General features: G+C 42.1%; 1 protein-coding gene across 1 annotated transcript in view; it reads left to right on the top strand.

Annotated features, from left to right (window-relative positions):
* SUCLA2 (succinate-CoA ligase, ADP-forming, beta subunit) overlaps positions 1–11,412 on the top strand; it is a 62,661-nt gene that overhangs the window by 45,079 nt on the left and 6,170 nt on the right. Inside the window, exons 7-9 of the mRNA XM_014535749.1 lie at positions 3,287–3,448; positions 3,544–3,686; positions 10,560–10,680. Of these exons, the coding sequence (XP_014391235.1) occupies positions 3,287–3,448; positions 3,544–3,686; positions 10,560–10,680 (426 nt within the window). The remainder of the gene's footprint in view (positions 1–3,286; positions 3,449–3,543; positions 3,687–10,559; positions 10,681–11,412) is intronic.

The following is an 11,412-nucleotide window of genomic DNA, read 5'->3' as shown; positions in this document are numbered from 1 at the left end:
TAAAGCAGGTTTCTGGGGTTTTGTTTAGCTTCTATATTTGCAACATAGTTGCTTAGAGTTGCAGCTGAGAGGCCGGCAAGTCAGGCGGGGAACGTTGGAGTCCGCAGTCACTGGAGCAAGCAAGCCTCCCTGTTCGCTTCAGTGCATGGCTGCCGGCCGCCATCTTGGCTGACAGTTAATTTGCATAAGGATATGCTGATTAGCCAATGGGAAGGGTAGCGGAGTGACACCAATTTGCATGTTTCTCTTTTATTAGTGTAGATTGTCTTTGAAGTCTGCCCATGTTGTTGCATGTACCAATAGTTCATCCATTTTACTGCTGAGTTGTATTCCATTGTTTGGATGTACCAGAATTCATTCAACCACTAACCCTTTGAAGGTATTTTGGGTGTTTTCAATATTTTGCTCTTACTAATAAAGCTATTATGAACATTTATATGTCAGTTTTGCATGACCATAAGTTTTCCATGTTCTTTGAGCCCTTCTTTACTTTTTGTGCAACAGGATATTCCAGGATTATTATCTTTTACTTTCTTAGAATTCTGCAGTTAGCTTTTGCACCAAGGGACCCTGGTTCCTTTAATGGAAAGTGGTATTTAGAAACCAAGATATGCATTCTATCTGTGCTTGTTGCTGTTGTTTTCCAAACCTTTTCAGTGCACAGAGCCTAGAAGGGGGGAGAGAGAGAGAGAGAGAGCGAGAGCGAGAGCACGCGCGCTCAGGTGGTGTAGCTCAGTGGTTGAGTGTCAACCTATGTACCAGGAGGTCATGGTTTGATTCCCGGTCAGCGCACATGTCCGGGTTGCAGGCTTGATTCCCAGTAGGGGGCATGCAGGCGGCAGCTGATCAATGATTCTCTCTCATCATTGATATTTCTATCTCTCTCTCCCTCTCCCTTTCTCTCTGAAATCAATAAAAATATATTTTAAAAAAAGAAAAGAAAAGAGAACGTGATAGAGTGTGTGTGTATACATACATAAAAATACACCTATATTTTTATCTATGCCTATCTTTTAAAATCTCTGAATTTATACTGGTACCTCTAATTTCACTCCAATACCACAAAATTCATTCTAGTTCTTTCCCTTTCCATATTTGAAATTCTTTTAGCCAACATTGCTCATATAGACATATATTTATGGTATTATTTTCCTTTCTGTAGACCATGGTTTCTTAACGTTGTCACTGTTGTCATTTTGGGGCCAGATCATTGGGAGGGTAAGGATGGGAGAAGTCTGTCCTGTGCATTGTAGACTCAGATGCCAATTAGTGACCATTAGTTGTGACAATCAAAAATGCCCCTAGATATTGCCACATGTCCCCAGTGGGACAAACTGCCTTGTTGAGACCACTGCTCTAGATTCTAATTCCACATGTTACATTCCTTGAGCCCAAGGAACTCCCTTTAGCATTTTCTCTTGATGTGGTCTGCTAGTTATGAATTTTGCCTCCATTTGTCTGAAAATATCTTAATTTTATATTTTTAAATATATTTTCACTGGGTATAGAAATCTGGCTTGACACATGTTTTTTATCTCTCCAAATAATTTTTTCTGCTACATTCTCCTCCCCGTCTCCTTCTAATTTCACATATTGTTAGATGACTTTATATTATCCAATAAGTCATTGAAGTGGGGTTTTTAATCATTTGCAGATTGGATGACTTCAGGATCTGACTTGTCTCCAGTTTGTTAAGCCCACCCATAAATTTTTCATTTCAGATATTGTGGTATTTAAAAACCAATACCTTTTTAGATTTTCTAATTAGTTCCTTTTTATCGTTTTATTTTCTGCTGAGATTACTTATCTGGTGCTTTATTGTGATCATATTTTCCTTTAAATCCTTACACATTTTTAAAATAACTGTTTCGTAGCCCTCTGATAATTCCAAATCTGTGTCATCTTGGATTGGGTACTCTTGATTGCTTTTTCTCTTTACTCTTAGTCACATTTTCCTGTTTCTTCACAAATGTAATAATTTTTCATGGTATATTGGACATTTTGGAGTTATGGTGTAGAGATTTTGGATTCTGTTATCTTCCTCTGAAAGAATGTTGATTTTTTATATTAGTAGTTAACTTAGCTGGACTCCAAATTGTCTCTTGTGTTGGGCAGCAGCTAAAACTGCTCAGTTTTTTCAGCCTCTGTTCAAGAACTGCAAGGAGAATGTTATAGTTAGTTGGATTGGAGCAAAGAATGTGGTAGAGTACTGAAAGATGAAGTTTGAGAGGTGAACTACATATGAGCCTTGTTGTAGAGCACTGTAGGCTAAAGCCTGATTAGAGTGGATTAAAGAAAGGAAGGCAGAAAAAAAATTTGGTACAATGAATTTAATCACAGGGATTGGGAGTTAATATTTTGGGCTTTGTGGGGCACATATGGTCACAGTTGCTGCTGCTTTTCTTCTTGTTCTTCTTCCTTTGTCCTTTCCCCTTTATTCTTCCCAACCTATTAAAAATGTAAAACCCATTATTAGTTCACAGGACATAAAATATAGGCATAGGCTGAATCTGGCCCTTAGCCAGTTTCCTGATCCCGGGTTTACACAGACAACTCTCTCCGTGAGTTTTGCTGTATAGAAAGAGAAGAGTAAGGGGAATATAAAGGTTAAAGTACTTTTTATTAAGTTGGAGGAAAGAACAGCATTTTTTGCAAGTCAGTTTGATTTAGCCAATAGAAAAGGGGAGGATTTATAATGTAGGAAAAACAATTGCTGGAACAATGTCATTGAATGCGTGAGAGGGAATGGAATCTAGGGCCCAAGTGAAGGGTTTAGCTAGGAGCATCAATAGTTAATTGGTAATTTTTAAAATATTTAAATGTTTTTCAGGGATTTCCCCTCCCCCCCCTTCTTTATCTGTTGCCTAGGAGAGATATAGACCCAGTAACAGGTAGCACTTCAGATTCAATTCCCAAATTCTCTTTTTCAAGAAACAGTTTGAATTAAAAGTGAACATAAATTGAAATACTTTCAATAAAGTAACAAAATGTGTTTTTCTCCTAAAATGAAGAATGTTTGATTATTGGATAGTTTGTTGCGTCTATCTTGAAATTAAGATCATTTTCTTTTCTTTTTTTCTTCAAAGTGCTGTGTATGGATGCGAAGATCAATTTTGATTCTAATTCAGCTTATCGCCAGAAGAAAATCTTTGATCTCCAGGACTGGACTCAGGAAGATGAAAGGGACAAAGATGCAGCTAAGGCAGATATCAACTACATTGGCCTAGATGGGAATATAGGCTGTCTAGTAAATTAAGATCATTTTCTTTTCTTTTTTTCTTCAAAGTGCTGTGTATGGATGCGAAGATCAATTTTGATTCTAATTCAGCTTATCGCCAGAAGAAAATCTTTGATCTCCAGGACTGGACTCAGGAAGATGAAAGGGACAAAGATGCAGCTAAGGCAGATATCAACTACATTGGCCTAGATGGGAATATAGGCTGTCTAGGTACTATGTGTTTTTATGTTAGAGTTGGATTGGCTAAGCTTAATTTATTTTCTTTGTGTTTGTTGCTTATACAAATCATTTTCCCCTCTTGATAGTAAACGGTGCTGGTTTGGCTATGGCCACAATGGATATAATAAAACTTCATGGAGGGACTCCAGCCAACTTTCTTGATGTTGGTGGTGGTGCCACAGTCCATCAAGTAACAGAAGCATTTAAGCTTATCACTTCAGATAAAAAGGTAAGGGCAGGGCTTATGTTTTAGAATTTGAATGGTGAGAAGTAACTTGATTAATTAGCAGATGTGATTATTACACTAGTTGAACATTAAAATTTAAAAGTCTTCCATTGTTTGAAAACAATGCAATAACAGTTAACTACAGAAAAAGATAAAGTTCCACATAGTGATTTAGAAAACAAGATGAAGAAATGTTACATTATGTTAGACAATATTTTAAATGGTATGATTTGATATGGGAGCACATGACTATGAAAAATGAAGATGTTAGTTGACCGCAGAAGCCCAGAAATCTGGTAAGTCTGTAAAGCTAAAAAGATGAAAATAAAAAATAATCTTTAATTTTATCCAGAGATAACTTTTGTTACTATTGATTTGATCTATTTTCTTTAAGACTTTTTAATGATTTCACATACACACACTCACACATACTACTTATTAAGATACTAGAGGCCCGATGCACGAAAATTCGTGCGAGAGTAGGCCTCCTTCCCCTGGTTGCCGGCACCGGCTTCCTTCTGGCACCTGGGACCCAGGCTTCCCTCCTCCTGCTGCTGGCTGCTTCCCTCCTCCGGCCACCCGCAGGCACCCGGGACCCGGGCTGGCTTCCCTCCGGCCTCGGCTTCATCAGGAAGGAAGTCCAGAATTACATCCAGAAGACATTCAGTCTAATTAGCATATTACCCTTTTTTTATTGTAGATAACTTACATAGTTCAGCCATTCATGTATATGTCTTTTAATGTACATATTTTGAGTCTTTTATTTTTGCTGACATATTATGAGTACTTTTTGCATTTACTAAGGTACTCTTCTAAACCACCTATTTTAATGTTTGCATAATCTGTCATATGCAGATATGCCATAATGTAGACTATGAATTTATAAGTGATTATCAATATACAAGGGATGTGAAGCATCATTATCTAAAAGACATACATATTATCAGTCACCAGATACTTTTTAAGCAGTATAGCTACTATGTGGCCAATGTGGGTTTTAAGGCTTATGGAAAAATAAGATAATGGCCTCCCTGGAACTAGTCTTATTGAATTAAGAATGAGAATTCCTCATTGATAGGGATCATATCTTACTCATTGTTGCCTCTGGCAGTGGTTGGCATAATACACAGTACATGTATAGGTCATTTATAAATACTTATTATTGATGATGTTGACAGTGTACATTTTTATTGTTTTAGACTCTAGAATTGTTTGAAAAATTATTTTACTGCTCTTTGACTTTGAGTTTATAGACTTATTTGCCATCTTCAGTTTCATAAAGAGAATTAAACTAAAATGAAACACAAATTGCTTTATTCTCCTGTTGAATAATATTTTTTAAAAAGTAAACAAATTTTATTGGAACTATATTTGTATAGCTTCTTTTGGCATAAACTCTAAAAGAGTATTATGTAATTATCTAACCGTTGAGTCCCTTTGAAGGTGAACTGGAATTTTTGTTATATTTTTAAGCGTGGCTTTTAGGGCCTAGGTACAAGTATGGATAAATGCATATAAAGAATTCCAGTGTTAGGGACTGACATTAGAGCATTGGAGTTGGAAACAGTTCCGTAGCCCAGGGAGACAATGTGGATAGCATTGAAGTAGCTGTATACATATTATAACTCTTTGTATTGGACACTGTGCTTGGATTTGGGAATACATCGTCCCTCCTCTCAAGGCATTTACTAGTATAGTCTGACTGGGGTGATAAACTGAATGCAGTGCTGTGGAAGAATACAAGACAACCAATAACTGTGAGAATCACAATGGCCACTGAATGGATGATACCTTGAGCTATCTTGAGAATTGAATAAGTTTATTTAAAGGCATGGAGTATAGAGACAGCCACTATGTTCATGGAATAAGATGCTTATGTATAAGAATAACATTTTTGGGGCGAATGATAAGAGATAATGTTGAGTCCATATTGTGAAAACCCCTGTACCTATTGTTAAGGAGTTTGGAATTTAACCCCTCTATTCCAGCATATATATATATATATATGGTTCCTTATCTTTTTATTTTCTAAAAAAGGGTAACTTTGCTAGTAGAGTGTGAAATGTAGAGCACGGAGGCACTGGTAGGATAGATCAATTTGGTTGTTATACCTCATTGTTAAAAAAGACGAAGAGGTCCTGGCAAAGGTAGTGTCAGGAAGAATAAAGCAAAGATATTTAGAGGCATTTCTGAGATACAATCATTAAATTCATTTCTCTTCTTTTTTGGGTAGCTGGGGGGTGGCATTGAGAGAGCTTAGTTGGATTAACCAACCAGGGGTTGGTTAGGACTTTTGGCTGGGGACAATCATTGGGTGGTGATGATGTCCTTTGTGCCATCAAGAGGCAAAATAGAGAAATATGTATTTCTGAATGTGTTAATTTTGCACTGTGGGGACTGTATCTAGTTTATGGTTATAAAGATATATTTCGTATAATGGTTAGATATATATTTGAGAGTCCTCAGTATATTGAGAAAAGTTGAAGTGTTAGGAGTTGGTGAGATGACTCAAATGAGTAAGATGAGGAAACCAAGAATGGAACTAGCTCTTCACCTACCCCTCTCCTCCATGTTGAAGGACTGAATAAAGAAGGAGCGATAAAATCTACATATATAAAACCCTAATAATCAAATAGACCAAACAGCAGAACAGCCGAACAACCAGTCGCTATGACATGCGCTGACCACAAGGGGGTGCGCGTGGAACATGGCAGGTGCTGGCCGCAGTGGGATGATGGAGCAGGTCAGCGGGAGCACCAGACCAAGGCGGAGCGCTGGTCGTTGTCATCAGGGCGAGCCTCTGGTAGTTACTGAAAATTCTTTGCTCCCGTGCGCCACGGTCCCGCCTGGCACTTGCACCCGCTGCCGGCGCTGGAGCCGCTGCCAGTACCCAGCGCTGGTCCTGATTGCTCAGCACGGTTGTCAGCAGGTGCGAGTGGCAGCTGCCGGCCCTGATCGTCCCTCAGGGCTTCTCCACCTCCCCCTACTCCTGAGGGGTGATCAGAGCCAGCAGTCGCCTCTCACACCCACTGCCGGAGACGGCCCCACTCACACCCGCTGCTGGCACCAGAGCTGCCACTCGCACCCACTGCCAGCACCAGTCCCGCACAGCCGGAGCTGCTGCTTGCACCCACTGCCGGTGCCCGGCACCGTCAGTGGGTGCGAGCGGCGGCTGCCAGTGCCTGTCGTCCGTGAAGGCTTCTCCACCTCCCCCTGCTCCTGAGGGGTAATCGGGGCAGAGGTTGCTGCTCACACCCACCGACGTGCCAGCCCCACTCACACCCGCTGCTGACACCAGCCCCAATCGCTCCGCGCCATCAGCGGGTGCAAGTGGGGCTGGCACTGTCAGCGCGTGGGAGCAGAGGTGACAGGAACAGGGCTGCTGGCAGAGAGGGGACCTGGGGTCGCAGCGGCAGGGGCCGGGCAGGGGCATGGAGGATGGGCCAAAACCTGCCTCTGTGCCCACCGCAGCCTCGTGGCCCACAGTTCCTTTCAAGGTGCACAAATTTGTGCACTGGGCCCCTAGTCTACATTATAAAAGACCAGGAGCCATTATGTCCTAAATGACCAGACGACTGGTCACCAGACAGGGGAAGCGAGGTGGGTGCAGCGAGGTTGTTAGCCTCCAGCCCAGGCCGGGTGGAGGCCTAACAACCTCACCACTGCCTTGGTGGCTGCGGATCAAGCCCGAAGAGAGGCCTGGAGAGAGAGGCGGGGCCTAATCAGCAGCCACAGCGGCTGCTCGCGAGGCCTGTGGAGAGAGAGAGAGAGGCAGGGCCTGATCAGCAGCTGTCAAGTAGGCTGCAGATGTGGTTAGGGGCAATCAGGCAGGCAGGCAGGCGAGTGGTTGGGAGACAGCAGTCCTGGATTGTGAGAGGAATGTCCGACTGCCCACTGGGATCGGACCTAAATGGGCAGTCGGACATCATTTAGGGTATTTCTCAATCCCTCGAGGGGTCCCAGATTGGGGAGGGTGCAGGCTGGGCTGGGGGCCCCCCCCCCCCCCCCCCCCCCCGTGCACGAATTTCGAGCACCAGGCCACTAGTAGAATAATAAGAGAGAGAGAACAAACTGACAGAGATAGTTGCAGATCAGGTGAGAGTGGTGACATTAAAGGACAGGATGAAGAGTTTTGAGAATTAAGTGGATGGGCAACAGTGTCAGATGTAGGAGCAATCAAGTACACTAAGTACTAAATGAAATGATTAGGAACCTTAGTAAGAATCGTAGAGGAGAGGGGACCAGCTTCCCGTCAGGCTGTAATGGATTGAGTTGAGATACTTTTTCAGGGCCTTTTTTATGAAGGCACAGAAGGACACAGTGCTAACAGTTGAATGGAAGTAGGGTTGAAGAGAGCTGTGTAGTATATGTTTGCTTGCTTGTTTGGGAGACTAAGAAGATGAGCTATATTTAGCTGCATTGAGATGTGTATTGGAGAAAGGAGGCTCATGAAGAGTGAAAGGTATGAGGCAGATCATTAAGGAAAGAAATGCTGATGAATCATTATTATACTGCTCTTTGGTTTATGCTAGTGTTACAGGATGGTTTTTTTGTTTGTTTTTGCTGTTTTGCTTTCCTTTAAAGTTGGAATGGATAAATTAACAGGATAGAAACATCCAAGAATGCATTAATTGAATTGGGGTAGTGGAGGTAGACTTGGTATGAGAGAATTGAGCACGCACATGGCATTATCTTTGAATTGCTCAGCTATAGGTTCCAGGCTCTCTAGCAGGAGTGGGTAACGTCTGGCCCGAGGACCGTATGAGGCCTGCGAAATTATTTGGTTTGGCCCTGCCAAGGCATAGGGGTGAGTTAATTAAATGTCTGACCAAATATAGCAGGCTAATTTTTTTTAATATACTTTATTGATTGTTTACAGAGAGGAAGGGAGAGGGATAGAGAGTTAGAAACATTGATGAGAGAGAAACATCGATCAGCTGCCTCCTGCACACTCCCTACTGGGGATGTGCCCGCAACCAAGGTACATGCCCTTGACCGGTATCGAACCTGGGACCTTTCAGTCCGCAGGCTGACGCTCTATCCACTGAGCCAAACCGGTTAGCAGCAGGCTAATTTTTAAGTTGATAATTTTGTATGGCCCTCTAATGATGTTATAAATATCCAAATGGCCCTTGGCAGAAAAAAGGTTTCCCCACCCTTCCTCCCTTGCTATAGTGAAGAAAGTCATGTTGGTAGAGAGCTGATACATCCAGTGATTAGAAAGGGGTTTAGGGACCAGAGGCTTTAAGAGGAAAAGATTGGGTTTGATAGAGTTAGTGATAAAAGGAATTAGAAGTGAAAGAGGAGGCTGGACAGAAAGTGGGATTTACACATTTGATATTGTAGAGATTCTCTTTCTGGTCAAGGGTTTGTCCTTGGTAAGAATTAGTTGAAATGGACTGGAGATAACAGTAACTTTAAGGCTAGGATGTCAGATGATGCCCTGTGGTGCATATTGTAGCTATCTAGAATGAGGTGGGAGGAAGAGAGCTAAGAAGGTGCCAGAGTCCACTATGAATTCTAGTCCATTATAATTTCTAGAAATAATAGTGGTAAATATGAGGAATGTGTAGTATAGCTCAGTGTGTCTGAACCTTTTTCATGTCATGGCATTCACAGACGTATTTCAGTGGGGCCTAGAAGGTATATGGAGAAGGTTGCTTGTGGTCAGAGGCCACTGGCCCAGAGGTGACAGCTGTCCTAGAACCTTCCTAGCTTCCCTAAGGGTTGAGGGAACAATATCTTGGTGTCTATAAGCTATTTATATTGCACTGGCTGAGGAACTCTGGTGTAGGTGAATGAACTACACCAAAGTAAAGTGCATTAAAAATGAAAAGTAGCCTGGCCAGTGTGGCCCAGTGGTTGAGCATAATCCTATGAACCAGGAGGTCACGGTTCAATTCCCTGCCCGGTTACCGGCTGGATCCCCAGTGTCAGGTGTGCAGGAGGCAGGAGACAGCCAATCAATGATTCTCTCTCATCATTGATGTTTCTCTCTCTCTCTCTCTTTCTCTCTCTCTTTCTCCCTCCCTCTCTTCTTCCCTCCCTCTCTGAAATCAATAAAAATATATTTTTTTAAAAATAAAAAGTGATGCCGAAACCGGTTTGGCTCAGTGGAGCGTTGGCCGGCTTGCGGACTGAAGGGTCCCAGGTTCGATTCCGGTCAAGGGCATGTACCTTGGTTGCGGGCACATCCCCAGTAGGAGATGTGCAGGAGGCAGCTGATCGATGTTTCTCTCTCATCGATGTTTCTAACTCTCTATCTCTCTCCCTTCCTCTCTGTAAAAAATCAATAAAATATATTTAAAAAATAAAAAAAATAATAAAAAGTGAAAAAAAATTTTTTGTACGTGATAGAACAATGGTTCAGATTATTGGTGTGATGATGAAAAAATACTGACCCAGAGGTTTGGATGTGATGTGTAGCTAGTAGTGGGCATACAGAAATTCAGTGATTTTTGAGGACCTGGTTTGTGTGAAGAGTTTGTTGAATTGGTGGGGCTAAGTGAAGAAGAGATGATAGTCAATGAACATAAGTTGGAGCTCTTGTATGTGACATTGTCTTACAACATGATCTGGGATATCATGTTGGTGAATGGCTGTGTTTAATAGGAAACAAGTAAAGGAATCAGGTCTTATTCATATGAGACAGAAGAGAAGAGAATATGAGCCAGGTGTTGGAATTACCCGAAGAGGGGAAAATAAGTTCTGGTGTGTGGTGGACTGCACAGACTTCAGTGATGGCTGTTTTGTCTGAAAATGGTTCCATGGAATTAAATTTCATCATAAGGTATAAATACTAATATTTTCTTGGGAAGGAAGGACACATACTCATTTCTTTAAAATTTTAATCAACCAAAAACATTCTGTTCACAGGTACTGGCTATTCTGGTCAACATTTTTGGAGGAATCATGAGGTGTGATGTTATTGCACAGGGTATAGTCATGGCAGTAAAGGATTTGGAAATTAAAATACCTATTGTGGTACGGTTACAAGGTGAGTGTAACAGATATCTTGCAATTGTTATATGAATGCTACTTGCTTAAAAGTTCATGATTCTACTGTAGGTGGTGGGAATAGCACCAGGTGACAGTTGGACCAGACCTGAGTTCAGCAACCTCCATACTTGAGTTCTGGCTGGGAAAGAATTCAGAGCCAAGACTCAAGCTATAAGAGAACATCCTATCTAATAATAGAGAAACATGGTAATTAACCGTAACTTCGCTACCCTTCCCATTGGCTAATCAGCGAGATATGCAAATTAACTGCCAACCAAGATGGCGGCCGGCAGCCAGGCAGCTGAAGCGAACAGGAGGCTTGCTTTCTCCAGTGAAGGAGGAAGCCAAGGTTCCCCGCCTGCCGCTGCCAGCCTCTGAGCTGCAATCTAAGAAACAATGTTGCAATTATAGAAGGTAAATAAACCCCAGAAACCTGCTTTCAGCCGTCAGAGCTGGAGCTAGCAGGACCGCAACAGTGTTACAATTATAGAACCCAAACAAACCCAGATACCTGCTTTCAGCAGCCGAGGTCTCAGAGCTGGAGCTGAGCCTCAGAGCTAAAGCTGGCTCTCAGTTCCAGTGACAGCCATAGAAGGTAAATAAATCCCAGAATAAAAAAAAAAAAGAAAAAAAGGAGAGGTTGGGAGCTTCAGTCACCAGCCAGCCTGAAAACGGCCCTCAGCCCCTCACCCAGACTGGCCAGGCACCCCAGTGGGGACCCCCACCCTGA

Source organism: Myotis brandtii, unplaced genomic scaffold (assembly GCF_000412655.1).
Source record: "Myotis brandtii unplaced genomic scaffold, ASM41265v1 scaffold15, whole genome shotgun sequence".
NCBI lineage: Eukaryota > Metazoa > Chordata > Mammalia > Chiroptera > Vespertilionidae > Myotis > Myotis brandtii.
The sequence above is the reverse complement of the archived record's forward strand: the minus strand, read 5'-3'. Positions and strand labels throughout refer to the sequence as shown.